Source organism: Mixophyes fleayi, chromosome 10 (assembly GCF_038048845.1).
Source record: "Mixophyes fleayi isolate aMixFle1 chromosome 10, aMixFle1.hap1, whole genome shotgun sequence".
NCBI classification, from domain to species: Eukaryota; Metazoa; Chordata; class Amphibia; order Anura; family Limnodynastidae; genus Mixophyes; species Mixophyes fleayi.
The window spans coordinates 809812-826587 of record NC_134411.1 but is presented as its reverse complement, the minus strand read 5'-3'; the positions used below and the strand labels follow the sequence as shown (position 1 = coordinate 826587).

Below are 16776 nucleotides of genomic sequence, written 5' to 3'. Positions count from 1 at the left end.
GTCTCCATTCATTTTGTCTGCCTGGTATGTCCTTGTTTTATGTATGTCCTGTTTTCCCTACTGTACGGCTCTGTGGAGCACTGTGGTGCCTTACAACTCTATGATAATAATAATATCTGAATATAATCTTTCTGGGCATAGACGTAAAAGAAGTGACCCCAAAGCTTCAGTGCTGCGTGTGTTGCAGTCTCACATTGGTACAGACATTGGAATACATGAGGTAGAATTGTAAAATGCTCTGTAGCCACTAACACATAAACACTTCCCTACTATACTCAGCAGACAGAAAGTCAACACAGAGAAGTTCTATTGAGTAAGAAGTGATAATGGATTTATGATGTGTCCTTCATTCCGGTTCTGGAATCTTACTCACCACAGATCTCTTACGTTGCACACGTATATTATAATATCTTCCTTCAGCCGAAATCCAGAAACATCATTTACGGATCAGAGTATTCTGACTAGGGTGTAAATGTATCATAGTGCGGGTTGTACAAGTCGCCGGAAATCCGCGAGATGACAGCTTAAATTTAAAGCGGCGCTGCCTTGTAAAGGGAAATTTTCCTTTACAAGGCAGCGCCGCTTTAAATTTAAGCTGTCATCTCGCGGATTTTCGCCGACTTGTACAACCCGCACTATGATACATTTACCCCTAGGTGTTGTCCTGCATATTATATATATATATATATAGTTTTACAAGGAATATTATATATATATTTGTTCTTGTCAAAACATAGATACTGACATGGGGATTGACATGAGGTCAAAAATGACTTTTCAGACTCTTGGACATTTACTTAAAATGCCAAAAATGTTGTCATTATAAAGTTGATTAAAATAAATAAAATGCACATATTCATGTTATGAACTGTTCATAAAGTTGCATTTGTGGATGACAGCAGCATCTTTGTTACATATATACTTGTGACATGATTAGTATTATAATGTCCCACATATTTTGTTTTTTTCTATATTATTGGCCTAATATTTTTTTTTATAATCCCTGAGATTTATATATATTTTTGGGGTATTTCCCAAATTACTCCTCTCTCTACCTTCTTTATCTTAGTTTGATTATAACAGAGTGCTGTTTATTGTCCTGGTTTTTTAAGCAGAAACATTTTTTTCTTCAATATTCTTGTAAGCTTCAGATTTCTATGGAATTACAAACCTGCAAGCACTATACTCCTTCTGGTATTTACTTTTTTAAACTTTTATGCCCAGAAACTTGGATTTCAGGGGTCTATGCTTCATATACAAAATTTCCCCCATTTTGAGTCTCTTTTGTAGAAATAACAAAACTTTGTGTGAAATTTCACACTAATGAAGTTTCATGGAGAACAGGTCATTTTGCAGATGTCCATGGATCTGGCTGTAAATCTTTTAACATCTGGCTTTTTGCTTTATGAAATGTATATTTTATGCATAGAGCTGGCATGAGAATGGGCAATTCTTTCTGTGGTGCGGCTGGGGTAGGAGTGGAAACATTTGAGGACAAATTCCCCAGTGAAAAAAGCAAGAATATTAATCTACTCTTCTGGCTCAATATTACTGGATGCTGGCACTTGTAGAACTACAAGCGTGTTGCCCCAGTAATAATGGTAATAAAGCGCTATCTGGGATTGGTTGGCTGCCCAGCTATTAGCTAGCCGTGCGAGAATGCTCATCGTCACAAGCTCCTCAGGAGCAGTCTGTGTGCTTCATAGTATTATTTAAATTTCGCCTTATGGATTACCATCTTCCCATTGGATTACATCGGACCAAGAAGGAAGGAAGATTTTAGGACTATTTAGCAAAGTATTTATTGTGGGTGATTTTAAGGGGGCAATAAAGAATAAATATGGGAACATTATATTATTACTATGGGGGCAAGTTTAATTACTATTATTGCAAAAGCCAGAATGTAATAAAACTCATGGGCTATCAGTGCATGGTGGCACTTGTAGTGTCATAAGAGCGTACAATGTATTCTCGCAGAATTATCCTGGTACCCAGTCGTACCAGGAAGGGCCCAGTGCTGGTCAGCATTGGGCAACTACTCTCTAGTCTGCCCCTAGAGGACCAGGTCCAATGCTTCGTAGATTGTCGTTGGGATAACATTTTATTTCTTTATGTATATGTAACAAGCGAGCCTGATGAGGTGGCTCCCGCCGGTCCTATCAATCTGGGCACAGCACACCTCGCTGTGCACTCCGCATAGGCACATCACAAAGTAAAACTTGATGTTTCTTATCAAGTTTTACCAGTTTTTAGCCTAAACCCCAAGTTGTTTAGGGGTTTACATATCGCCACATAAGTGGTTTGAATTTTCAGGTCTGAAAAGCCATCAGATGTGTGGTGGTTTGCAAAGATTAGGTTTAAACACCTATGTTATAATGTCCTTTTCTATCCAAGAGTGCTCCTATTTGAGAATATTATTGTTTTCTTTCCTCTCATAATTACATATTTAATAAGGATGAATAAAGTCACAATTCAATCAAGTTTAAACCTTCATAAATTATATTTTAGGTCCTCCAACTATTCTGAGCAAATATTTTCCTTTTGTCCCACAAAAGAAGTGGTCCATAAAAATAGGCTCAAAAATGGATTAAGAAATCACATGAAATGGGAAGGGGCGACAGCTACATTTACTTCTGTTGATAGTCCCCTAACCAAGTATTATATCCTGATTAACTGAGACCGATCTGTTATTTATACAAGTGACGTAGAACATAAGGTCTGTTCTGCGGTCTGTGGAGGTCGCTGTAGATCCTCTGACGGGAAGTATTACTGGGACCTTCCCAATCCCATGATTCCTGAGCCGGGTATTCCCAATCCCCATACTAGGAGGAGATTCCATCATTAATACAGAGCATTGTACACAGGAAGATATTACTCATTCTGGTCCTCACATAAACATCAGATCTTGTCCTATTCCACCAGTGTCAGAGTAAATGTTCCCTCAATTGTATGATAGTTATAACACGCCTCAAATCTGATTGTACAATTTCTGTCCGATTCCTCTGCTTTGAAAGTGATTGTGGAGAAGCTGCCAGATCCGTCCTCTAGGTTTCTGTTTTCCATTTCACCATCAATAGGAAATATTCCTTTATACCAGGAGAACATGGAGTCGTCCTCATCACATCCTCCAACGTTACATCTAAGTGTGACTTCCTCACCCACTCGGGGTCTCTCCGTCACGCACTCAATTCCTCTTATTTCAAATTTCCTTTCATCTCCTGTGGAGAAAAGGATAATACATTAGTAAATGACTCAGTGACTGAGTAGATCTATAGTAGAAACTGTGAAAACTTCAGTTGTCTACTCCATTCACCCGACTCCTAACACGACACAGATAAAGATAGATGGAGACATTATGGAGATATTAGCCGTAGTTGGGTCTAACCTGTGTTACCAGCTGCACAGTAATTATCCTATATAATAACCGCCTCATACGCAGATATATCCTGGTCTTCTCTTATAAAGGGTTATTTGAGGACTAAACAGGAAGCATTGAGGTGACATGTGAGTTAATAGTATGGCTCTAATCAGTCATATCTTATGTACCGGGCCCTGGTGAGCACATTTTATATAATTTTTATATGTAATAAATAATGTTATCAGCACATTTTTATGTTCATAGATATGGTCCATTCTCCCTGTATTTATCTTCATGATTTCTCCCAGAGATTACTAATAAATTGTTGAATCTACTTTCATTATCACTTACTTGGACTCTGTGATGTTTTCCTGCTTCCATCTACAGCGTCAGGTTCTCCTAATAATACAACAGTCATGAGATATGATAATATATATAAGTACATAGGAAGTCTCCTCACCCAATGACCGACACAGCCCTGTTATAGCAGACAGATGACTGACAGATAATGATTCACTTTATAATTTATTTTTCAATGGGTGGCCATAATAAATCAAGATGGAGCTGTAGATGTAGCAACCCTAGATTCTAGTAAGACTTTCACACTGAGAATGCTATATAAATTAAAAAGTCGGGGTTGGATTCACATTTGATTAAATGGATAAGACGATGGTTAAGGGACATGACAGAGAGTTGTAGTACATAGAGTAGAGGAGGGAGAGGTGACCAGTAGAGGACCCTAGATATCTGTACTGTGCTCTTCAATATCTTTATCAGTGATATTACTAATGGTATTGAAAGTAATGACAGATGACACAAAGTATGCATTCCATCTGTCCCAACTTCAGCGGGACAGTTCCAAATTGAGAAGAGAAAGGTAAGCAACAGGTTAGACATGCTGGGGTTATATAGTATTAATGGCACTGAAATATCAACTACTGAGGAGGAATGGAATAGGAGACACTTTTAGGAGACTAAAAGGTTGGCAGACAATGGATGCTAGGTGAAATAGGGAGAGAAATTAGTAGGAGTAAGAGAGAGGGGTGGCAAAGCTTCTATATAGGTCATATATACCTACCTCTGCCATCACACTTTACCTCTGTCATTCCAAAACCCTACCTTGGCACTCCAAGTTCACTCTCTACCTTTAAAGGTGCTGCCGTTCTGTAGAGTGCCTCTGGAGAAAGTCCGGCTCCAATGCTTACAATCCCATAGATTGTAAGCTTACCATCTGTAACTTCTGGAAGGATCGTTAGTACCACACCACAGATGGGCGTGTATCTGTCCTTATTAGGACTACATGAACTAATAAAACATCAGTGCTTCAAGATCCTGTTTTGACAACTACTTACCTATGCTGTAATTCCTGTGACCTACAGATTAGTCCAATCAACTCCATTATTTGGCTGTTCTTAGGTTGGAACCCTGAATCCAGTACCAACGCTCTGCACTCTACCTTCACCTCTGGCCAATGTGATAGGCCAGGGGGAACCATCCACAGCAATCCTGATCTGAAGGCAATAGGTCAGGTGTACCAGTTCAGGTGCCCGGCAAGGGGGTACCCTAGCAGCGAGAGTTAACCAGAAGAAAGTGGTCCTAGGTGCCAGTTCCCAGCAACACATGGACAGAGTGGCAAAGGAGGTCCATCCTGTCACACTGGCCTTTACCAAACAAGGGACTCCCAAGGACACATGGTCTCCGCAGGCACAAGAAACTTTGACATCTTAAAAAACTTCACCTCAGCACCCATATTCCAGCATCCCAACCCCAGTCGGCCCAATACCCTTTAAGTGGATGCATCAGTGAGTGGAGTGGGAGCCATGCACTCTCAGACTGAGGACAAGGACAACATTTACCCATGCTCTCTCTTTTTTAAAAGGTTCACCTCTCCCGAGGTCAACTATGACGTGGGAACTGTAAGCTGATGGCCATCATTCTGGCTCTTTCCGAATAGTTGCATCTTCTACAGGGGGGGCAGATTCCCTCTCTCTGTCCTCACGGACCACAAGAACCTACAGTATATTCAGGGGGCCAAAGAGGTTGAAATCTCGACAGGCAGAGAAGGCATTATTCCTAACCTGCATAAACATTATAACATACCAGCATGGGTACAGCAATGTCAAGGCCGCAGCACTCTCCCGGCATTTCCCTCTCGAGCCATTTATCATGGAGGGCAAAATATTTATCCTCTTAGGCTTGATTTTAGAAGTGACAACTTCTTCAGGGTTGCTGGACAGTATCCAGGTTGCATTGGCAGCACTCACCAAGGTGCATGAGCCACCGGACGAAAAGATATTTGTTCCACCCAGCTGCCAGCTTTAGGTTCTGCAATGGGGACATGACTCCTGATTGGCAGGGCATCCTGGTACCAGGAAGACTAGCGATTTTATCCTCTGAGAATTTTGGTGGACCACTGTCAGGAAAATTGTTGCCTTCTTCATCCAATCATGCACTTGTGCATGTACCAAGGTACCACAGATATTTTTCTTCCTGGCTCCTAATGGCCCTGTCCATTCCACAAAGGCCATGGACCAATGTGTCCATGGAATTCATTACAGATTTGCCCAACAACACTACCATGATGGTTGTAGTTAATCGCTTCTCCAAGAAAGTTCACTTCACAGCCATAAGCACTCCAACTCTCCAACCAAGGAGGACTTCTGGATGCTTGGACTTTCCTTGGAGGTAGTTTCTGATGGAGAGGTTAAGTTTGTGGCAAAGTTTTGGAGGGCCGTCTGCAAGGGGCTGAGAATTTAACTCTGTTAAAGCGAATGGACAGACGGAGCATACCAACCTATCCCTCCAACACTTCCTGCTGTGCTTTGTCCCATATGCACAGGATGATTGGATGACAACTGCATGCATGGGCAGAGTTCTCATAAAACAACCTGGTGAAGGACTACACATGGGTATCCCCATTCTATGTCAACTATGTTCCTTTCGGCGATCATTCCGTCTTCACATGTCATGTCCAGGGTTTCCTTTGGCAGACAAACATGTGCAGAAACTTAAAGGACTGTGAAAAAGACTGCAGGATCAGCTGAAGAAGGTGGTAGCAAACCAAAAAAGTTTTGTGGACCAGAGGAGACCTGGTGGGCTGGTGTACTTAGTGGATAATGAAGTGTGGTTGCCCTGAAAGATGCCCTCATTCAAACTGAGGCTTAGGTACATCAGTCCATACTCAATTAGCAGGAAGACAAGTCCAGTCGAGTAAACACTAGACGTCCACCTTTCTTTTGGATCCATCCTGTGTTCCATATGTCACTTCAGAAACCAGTGGTGAAGGATCTGTTTCTTAGATGACTGATGGTTCCTCTTCCTGCAGTGGAGGTAGTGGGCCACTTAGAATACAGTATTCTGGAGTAGAGTGCAGTTCCTGATGCACTGGAAGTGCTTAGATGCTGAAGACCGCTGTTCAACTTAGTCAATCAATGTTCATGCACCTTCACTGATTGCCAAATTTTTCAGAGTAAATCCTGGAAAACCTAGAGGGCTGCATCCAGAGTCTCCTCTTAAAAAGAGGGCCACAGTCAGGACCTACAATGTCCACGGCCACTAACTGAAAAGGTCCCCAACTATTGGCAAGGACCTGAGGGGAGCACACGCATCGAGGCATCCAAGCCGTTGATACACATCATAAGATCACAGGTCAATACATGTGACAGACAGGAGGAAAGGTAACAAGCAGAGGTCAGTCAGGCAGCAGACAGGAAGAACAGTAACAAGCGGAGGTTGAGGCAGGCAGCAGACAGGAAGAACAGTAACAAGCGGAGGTTGAGGCAGGCAGCAGACAGGAAGAACAGTAACAAGCGGAGGTTGAGGCAGGCAGCAGACAGGAAGAACAGTAACAAGCGGAGGTTGAGGCAGGCAGCAGACAGGAAGAACAGTAACAAGCGAAGGTTGAGGCAGGCAGCAGACAGGAAGAACAGTAACAAGCGGAGGTTGAGGCAGGCAGCAGACAGGAAGAACAGTAACAAGCGGAGGTTGAGGCAGGCAGCAGGCAGGAAGAACAGTAACAAGCGGAGGTTGAGGCAGGCAGCAGACAGGAAGAACAGTAACAAGCGGAGGTTGAGGCAGGCAGCAGACAGGAAGAACAGTAACAAGCGGAGGTTGAGGCAGGCAGCAGACAGGAAAAACAGTAACAAGCGGAGGTTGAGGCAGGCAGCAGACAGGAAGAACAGTAACAAGCGGAGGTTGAGGCAGGCAGCAGAGAGAAATGAGTGGTGAAACATGAGCAGGGTCAATAACGATCAGACAGGAACACGAGACGGAGCACAGATACCGAGGCTAGATAAACTCTATTACAGGCGCAGAAGCCTAATAAACCCCAAGTGACCAATATAAAAATTTAAATGGGATAAGAAGTAGTCGAACACCTAAATCTTCCCCTACTTGTATCCCAGCCTCTATCCACAAACCTGACATTCACACGTCACACACTCACAAAGACACATCATACACTCACACTAATATGTAATTTATATATTGCACACATATAAAAACATCCAACCCAGAAAGATGCTGATATTTCTAAATAATTAGAATTTGTATAGTTTAATGTTTTTTACATCTTTCTATCAGTCAGAATCCTGTTACCTGCGAGTCGCAGTTTATAATGTTTCTCTCGGATTGACTTAGTGACCGTATGCGTCACCTCACACCGGATGGACGTGTTATGGTCACTGCGCTCAGGAGTAAATCTCAGGGTACTATTACAAGTATATAAACTGTCCGCTCCAATCCGTAGATCTGATGAGGTCACAGCGTTGCTGGGAAATGTGCTGAATCCTTTATACCACCTGACTTGAATGTCTCTTGGTGAGAATCCAGATATTGTTGCTGTAAGTGATGTTTCCTTCCCCACCTCAGGTCTCGCTGGCTGGGCAATAATATCCGATAATGAGGGTGGTTTATCTACAACAGAAAATGTCAAAATACATCAGTTGCCAGCGATGAGCTATATATAAAGTCGTAATGCCCCCCCCCCCTCCCCCTGTATATAAAGGAAGATAAGGTAGAAATGGGAAAATACCACAATTATCTATCTGAGTCATCTCCAATATTATTATATTATATGATCAGACACAAAGAACACATTATCAAGTAACTGTTAGCACAGGGATTACACTAGGGTAGCTAATATAGGACAGTGGGACAAAACAATCTGGTACATAAAACAAGAATACCAGGTCTGGGAAAGTGTGTGCATCGATATAGAATGGAAGGATAGAAGACAAAGGGCTAGATTTACTAAGCTGCGGGTTTGACAAAGTGGTGATGTTGCCTATAGCAACCAATCAGATTCTAGATATTTTGTAGAAGGTACTAAATAAATGAAAGCTAGAATCTGATTCGTTGCTATAGGCAACATCCCCACTTTTTCAAACCCGCAGCTTAGTAAATCTAGCCCAAAGTGTAGTCATAAAGGGGGGGGGGGGGACTCAATGTATAGATGCAGCCTCTTGCATTGGGAGCAGGTGCAGTAAGCCTTTGAGGTAGGAACTTGTAATAGATCTCTTGTCACCTAGATTAACGTGTCCTGCTGAAAGTATCAATTGAGAACTATTTCTCAATCAGTTAATGATGACAGTAACAAAAGGTTAAAGGATTAAAGTCTAAGGGTCCTAGGCCTGGAATTTCTACAGGCCAACGTAAAGGGGTCCATCGATGGACAACCTCTGCAATTTAGGGGCAGAATCTGCATTGCAATATGACAAAGGTGCACTGACAATGCTGACATCTGAGGAGGGGGAGAGCTGGCAGCGGAAGCTGGATGACAATTTAACCCCTTTATGACCGGAAGCATATCATACCTTATTGACCAGACTAAATGTAAATTAGGAAATGTGCTGGTGTCACAATTCATAGTTGTCAACTTTTCAGGTCAGACAACAGGTGCGGAAGGAGGTGTGGTGGTGCGAATGGCATCATTAAGCCCCGCCTCTCCCCAGGAGGGTGTCTGCTCTTCCGGAAATCTGATTGGAATCCCTCACAGAAAATACGGGAGAGTAGGCAAGTAAGGTGAGACTTCTCCTAAGGATTTCATTTATGCTTTTTATACTCTGTTTTCTTTAAAAAAAAAAAAAAAAAAGACCCTTGTAGCCATTTAATATATATATTCTAGTCCTGCAGAGCTCCCCCGATAGTTGGTGCTTCCGGCATTTGGGGAATGAACAAATATAAATCAGCATCCTTTGCCAGAACCTCTAATTTCATTATTAAAACTGGATAGAAAACATAACCCATAAGGAACACCTTGATTTGCTGCCCTTTCAGTTTATAATAGTATTTTAGTACAATGGTTTATAACAAAACCCCAATCAGTGCTTTACTTGTGTTTCTTTCTTTCTATATAGTTACTCTCTATACTGTCATAATATTCACAGATCTCCACCCACTGTGAAGGTCTCTAACAGGTTTTATATCTACACAACCCCTCCCCCCAACCCTATCCTATCCTTATTAAACATGTTATATCCTTCTAAATTCCCAGTATAAACTGTGGTGTGTCAGATCAGGACTAATGTCCCTGACGCTGGACCCTATCCCCCTTTCTTCTAACTGTGACCCAGCTCCCTACCTGAGGGATCCTGCTGTCCAGTGTCTCCACCCCCTTCTACACTGGCTCCAAATCACTACAACACATAGGTCACTGAATAAATATATCTCACTTCGACCTTGGGCATAGTGCTTCAGTGAATTGGGTTTTACTGTATAAATACTAATTAACCATTAGCAACCGGTTGTCTCTCAATTACACTAAATACTGCAGCAGCAGCAGATTATCTAGACAAATCAATCACAATACTTTCAGTGCAATTATACTTATCACACAAAAATCAGTAGAGATGCAACAAGGATTATTCCAGCTTGTCCAGGTTAGATGCTTTAGAACAGGGGTGTCCAAGTTCAGTCCTCAAGGACTACCCACAGGTCATGTTTTCAGGATTTCTGTCTATAGAAACAGGTGGGATAATTAGTGAACCAGCCAAATAGATTAATACACCTGTGCATAATTAAAGAAATCCTAAAAACATGAACTGTTGCTAGCTCTTGAGGACCGAGATTGGACACCTCTGCTTTAGAAGAAATAACTGTAGATTAGGGACACTTGATAAACAGAACCCATGGAGGTAAATTGTAATCCACAGGTTTAAGCGAAGTTTCAGCTGGCACATAAAGCTTATTTGCTTCTACAAGATTAAATAAGTAATCGACTTGACGCATGTGTGACTTCTGAGCTCAGTGTAAACAGCAATTCTGCACTATAAATGATTTCTAGTGTAAAAAACACAATCTTCACTTAGTAAACCCTCTAATGGAATAAGTAGATCTCTCCAGGCAACGGTAGGGTTAAACTTGCAATTCTCTCCTCAGCAACCATTGTAGGCAGTTTCACAATAAATTCAAACTTCTAATGCAATGTAGACAGATTCTTGTGACAAATGATTTCTCTCTATGTCCCTTGCACACTGCGTGAGCTTGCAGTTAACTTTAAATACAGCAGATTTGGCTGGAAGAAACTCTTCCTTCAGACAGCACTATAATACCTCTCAATAGCAATATTACAGTCCAGGTCAGGGTTTTAATAACACAGCTTGATGTCTCACATTTCAATTTAAGAATAATAAACATAACAAAGCAAAATAAACCATAAACTTATCTGTGTTCATATGAATCCTGCTGATATCTCATGGGCGGTGGCAAGTTAGGTCTTTTCCTGTGCTCTAATGATGCTTCCTACTGAGCTGGCTTTTACATACTTTTGCTGAAAATGTCTCAGGAAATAGTTCAGCAACAGCCCTCAATGGCTCTTTATGGGAAGATCCTTCATTATCCCAGGCAGCAGTCACATATCACAACTCACTAGCCTACACTAGTCCGATCGATCAACGATGCAAATTTTATGAACATATAATAGCCAGATTTGTATCTATCTCTCAGCACTTGTGTCACTTTGCTGTCCATGTGGCATCTGATTCTTAAGATATAGCCTCATAATACGGTCATTGTAGGGGGGGTATAATTGGTGGGGTGTAGTTGCAGCACCGCTTCTCATTCAAATGCTATCAACGCTTCTTGATCAAGTTGCTCCAGCTATGCTTACCTCTCAGGGTCAATCACATTATCAGCAATAGCGCAGAAAAACACTGCCTCGAAAAACCCTGTCACAAGGTAGAACGTCATTGGCGATAGTTTCATACTTCTTATCACTTAAGTATACTGCTATTTACCACTCCTACATGCTCTGGACAGTGTCAACCAAATAGATCTCCCATCTCATCTCCATTGAGGCTTATTACCCCAAGCACCTAATATATTTAAATCTTTTCCCCAATCTCCCACACCAACTGCTTTGCAACACCAATACCTAATATTTTGTGTTCTACTTTAAGGACAGGATTGATAAGTTCCAACATGAAATAGTAACAAACTGCTCATTTCCAGTCCCAAACCACCTGAGGCACATTTAAATCTTTTTTCATAATTAAATATTTAAAGTCTTAAAACAGACTTTTCTATTAAGTCGAAACACGTTGGTTGGTTTAGGCAGAGTGCGCTAACATTCCACCATTTCTTTTTCACCTGCCAGAAATAAAGGAGGACAGGAGTACCCGGGACCTCTAGAAAGATCTCTCACAATCCACCCTCGCTTTTCAGATTTCTGGCAGGAAGAACTGCTATTCCCAAGAAGGGGTTGTTTTAGTCATTGATAGTTGCACAATTGTTATCTGTTAAAGGTGAATGAATGGATTTTGGTTTTAAGGAGGCTTCATATTACACAACATACTGTTTGAAAGTTCTGAGCTGCATAGGAACTTATTATGTAGAGGATTGGAGGGGTGTCTATTGAGGAATTGCAGCCAAGAGCAGATAATTTTCCATCTTGGTAAGGGAAGTCTCGGTGAAGTGGAGATGGCGGAAGCCCAATTATAAAGGGTCAAGCAGACAGTGAGCAGTGAGAAAGAGTTAACAGTTGTAGACCAGCCGTACAAAATATTGTAACACCTTTGTATACTCTATATAAATTACCGTTGTAACACTGGGCCAATTGTCTATAGAAGGAGCTCATCTCTAAAACATGTAGCTTAGAGGGTTAACCCATTACATGTCTATACTACTTGTGGCTCTGTAAGTGCAAGTCTTATTTTTTATTACTAACTTGACTTTTCTGTTGCCAACACAACAATAAGCCTTACAGCTCAAGTTGGCTGCTTAGGTGTCATTCTTAACTCCGAACTGCCCTATGCTCCCCACATCAAATCTATATCTAATTCCTGTTATATACATCTAGGAAACACTTCCAGAACACACACATAAGTCACACAAGACACTGTTGCATTGACTATTGCAATATTCTTCTTCCTGATCTTCCCCTAACTAGACTCTCACCCCTACAATCTATGAATACAATGGTTAGACTGATTTTCCTTGCAAAACGTTGTTCTACACACTTTTAAAATCTACTGTTAAACATAGTTTCTTACCTGGGAATGTTAAATAGATCTGTTTCCTGACTGGTTCTGCAATATCCTTGTGTGTCACACTGCAGGTATAGTGCTTCCCATAGTCCTCAGCTGTTGGTGTTATATTCAGTACACAGGATAATGACTCCTTCTCTACAGTGACTGTCGCCAGGTGTCTCTCCAGCTGTTTATCATTCTCTAACCAGTCCACCGTTATATCTTCACGTCTACAGCCAATCACATTGCAGCGAAGGGTCAGCGGTCTCCCATAGCTGGGATTATTAGGGTCACTAGTGATTTTACTAAGTATCGGTATCCCCGAGGAGACTGAAAAAAATTGATTCAGTGATCATTACACAATCACATTTATAAGTCAACATAAATATTGAAAGCTCTGCATGTAGAGGCATAAAGCTGATATTTACCTATTATACCCTGTGATGGAGATTATCTATTTTCTAGATTGTTTGTGCTTCCTGCCTCTGACCTTGGACTAGAATTATGATTTTGCCCCTGAGCTGCCAACCCCAACCTCGGCTTGTATATGACCATTCCCTGCCCATCAGGAGCTTCCTAGCTAGACTATCCTGGGGCCACAACCTGTGGGTTCCCCAAACAGAAGTCTATCACTTCCCTGGTAAAAATCAGATTCCCAGTAAATTACACCCCCAGGTTAGGCAGCGCCAATCACTAGTGACATAGAGAATGTGACGTGACACCAGCGATCCGTGAATAGGGGAATATATCACATTATACCATTACGTAATTGATCACCTATAATGAATCTTGAATATGTGGGTTAGATTTGGGCACCTGTCTACAAGACAGATATAGGAGAACTTCAGTGATCAGATCAAATTACTGTATTAATAAATGGACTGAGAGTTAAATTATAATAATTAGGGAAATTAGATCATTTCTAAGAATCTATTTTGCAAATGTAACATGATATGTAAAAATAAATATATTCAAGGTCAATATAAAGATTTGTCTAAAAAACATTATCATACCCAGTGACAGAGGGACGCCTACTGAGACCGGGGGACAGACGTGTTTACCATAAATAAAGGGGGGTCTTCATCATGTGGGTGGTCAGTCTGTGGAATAACCGACACAAGGAGGCGGCAGATTCACTGACTGGATGTAGGAATGTATCGGATGCTTCCGTACAGGAGATGGTAACAGTAGCTACAATTAGTAAATAGTGGTAATTGCCATACTGAGGGGAGGGGTGATAACGCTATGGGTAGGTCATTTGACAGCTGCCTCACTAGGGGTCTGTTTTATATCCCCCTGGATCTGCACAGTCAGAATTTAGGATGTCTGACTTGTCACCGTCAGGGGTGAGGTGGGGGGGTGGGGAGAACAAAAGCAAGACTCCATTCCATTGGGGTAGCACGGTGGCTAAGTGGTTAGCACTTCTCCCTCACAGCTCTGGGGTCATGAGTTCAATTCCCTACCATGGCCTTATCTGTGTGGAGTTTGTATGTTCTCCCTGTGTTTGTGTGAGTTTTCTCCGGGTGCTTCGGTTTCCTCCCGCACTCCAAAAACATACTAGTGGGTTATTTGGCTGCTATCAAAATTGACCCTAGTCTCTCTCTCTCTCTGTGTGTTAGGGAATTTAGACTGTAAGCTACAATGGGGCAGGGACTGATGTGAATGTGTTCTCTGTACAGCGCTGCAGAATCAGTGGCGCTATATAAATGGTGATGATGGTATGTAGAACACACTATCGCTGAGAGATTTGTACAAACATCAGTCACATATATATATAGTAGATATATCTAGAACGTCTATCCCTATATAACTTCTCTTGCTGAGGTCTCAGGTACAATAGATGGAAGCCCCCAGTCACAGGGAGTAAGAATCACTGGTCTGTTACATACTGGATCATTTCCCCACCTCACAGCATCTGTATCCACCATTACCCTGATCTAATCTGACTCCAGCCAGCGCTTCCCCTCTATTCCTCTTACCCCCGATCTGACCTGGGACCAGTATAACTACTCGCTCTTACTCACTGCACCAATTTCCTGCCTCACTGGGTACAGTGCTGTGTCTCATCCAACACTGCATAAAGCCCAAACCGTTCTCTGACTGTCTTTGTCTGGCTGCCTTACAGATTATTGTTTCTCTGCGTTGGTTAACATATGTTATTGTTATTATATGTTATTGTATGCCGCAGGTATTTATGTTAATTTTTATATAAATTAGACAAGTTATTCTTACATGTCACCAGATGGAGTGTGCAATCAGGGATAAGAGATAACAAGATGTCTGGGTTAAACAATTAGCGTATGCAGATATAATACTATCAAAATTTTCATGTTTAGCCAACAAGGTCATTGTTATACAGTACCCTGAATTAGACCCCTGGGCACCTTCTGCACAGGGAGCCAATAGTCCTCTACCACCATGGTGGTGGACACACTGGGTGAAGCATTATAATTTTCCCACCTATCACAATTTGGCTTGTGTCATTAATCTGCCCACCACTAGCTCCACCAGCATATGAATATAGAAGGGGATAAGACCTATGTTTGGGAGCACTGAAGTGTGTTTGTGGACTGGTGACTTAGAACTGTGCATCCGACACATGTGTCTACTGTAACTGCAAAGAATCCTACATCTGTCTGGTGACTATATCCACATGTCTCTATCGCCATCTATGGAATAAGCTGCATTTTGCTTTTGGTTGCGACAATCTGCCTAGGTGATTTCCAAGAACCCACTAGGCCGTGTGGTCCTCACAGTTATGCATAATGGTGAGTAGATTATACAAATGGGACTATTACACTTATACATTATTTTTCTTGCAAAGAAATCAGACAATTACCCTTCAGCTTCAGATTAAATGTTTTTTTAATGGTCGTCGCATCATGAGTAATCTCCATATGGAAATCAACCCCATGATCGCCAATATTCGGTGTGAGCGTCAGCTCTGTGGTTCCAGAGAACATTCCAGATTCTGGGTCCTGTTGGATGTGGTCTGTATGTTGCAACCTCTCCAAATCTTTATACCACTGAACTGCACAATCTTTTGGGTACATGTCTCTGACCGTAGAGAATAACGTCACTGGTTCCCCAATCTCAGGATCTTTAGGGTCACACCTTATATCACTTATAGTGGGTGTAGAAACTGTAACAGAGTAACAGTGGTGTTATATGCAGTACAGTATGGAGTCAGTAACAGTGTAATATAGAGTAACAGCGGTGTTATATACAGTACAGTATGGAGTGGTGAGAATGGTCAAACAAGCTGGGTCAAGACCAATCAGGAAGAACAGAGCCGAGGTCAAACCAGGAGAACAGTATCAATAAGTCACAATCTAGAAGATTGGTCAAGGAACAAGTTGAGTCAAATACCAAAGGAGCAGTAATAGAGTTCAGGATATAACACAAGGAACGCTGGAGGCAGGTAAGACCTGATACCAGATTAGAGTGTAAGCTCCTTTCTTTTGGTCACAGGTTACAGCAGGCAATCAGCATCAGAAAGAATCTTTATGATTTATTACTCTTAAAGGGTCCCTATAAGGACTGTTACTCACTAGTCAAAGGTACAAGTGATCATCAGGAATACAACAGAAATAAAACAGTTATACAGATTTAGACACATAACCTCAATCAGCCTGGAGGGGTTTTTCACTTTTAAATCTCCCTCCTAAAAATACTTTCAGAGACCTTTCCCCGGGGTCTGGATTCCCCTGTAGCCGAATTTGGCTCCAGGGAGAGGGAAGCCAGATACCAGGGCAGCAGTCCTCAGGCTGCTGTGCCTGGAGCTCACTGAGCTCCAAGATGGCTCATTGCATGCTGGGTTTGAATCAGGAGACACTACTAAAAGCCACTCCAGCAGCCACTGGACTTAGGCTGCCGACGGGGGTGACACCAGGCCTGCCATGCAGCCCCCACTGGACCACCAGCCAGAGATAACAGCAGGCATTATTGTTTTAA

The 16776-nt window shown here is 41.9% G+C and overlaps 1 protein-coding gene across 3 annotated transcripts in view; it reads right to left on the bottom strand.

The window, feature by feature from the left end:
• Nucleotides 1-2481: 2481 nt before the first annotated feature.
• LOC142103527 (uncharacterized) overlaps nucleotides 2482-16776 on the bottom strand; it is a 66500-nt gene continuing 52205 nt past the window's right edge. For 2 of the 3 annotated variants that reach the window (XM_075187570.1, XM_075187569.1), the window contains exons 8-12: nucleotides 15662-15964; nucleotides 12847-13152; nucleotides 7955-8272; nucleotides 3710-3757; nucleotides 2482-3218 (exon numbers count right to left, since the gene is read on the bottom strand). In XM_075187570.1, the coding sequence (XP_075043671.1) occupies nucleotides 2911-3218; nucleotides 3710-3757; nucleotides 7955-8272; nucleotides 12847-13152; nucleotides 15662-15964 (1283 nt within the window). In that variant the 3' untranslated portion in view covers nucleotides 2482-2910. Of the gene's footprint in view, nucleotides 3219-3709; nucleotides 3758-7954; nucleotides 8273-9435; nucleotides 10314-12846; nucleotides 13153-15661; nucleotides 15965-16776 lie in introns of those variants that run through there. The other variant, XM_075187571.1, reaches the window with a different exon arrangement.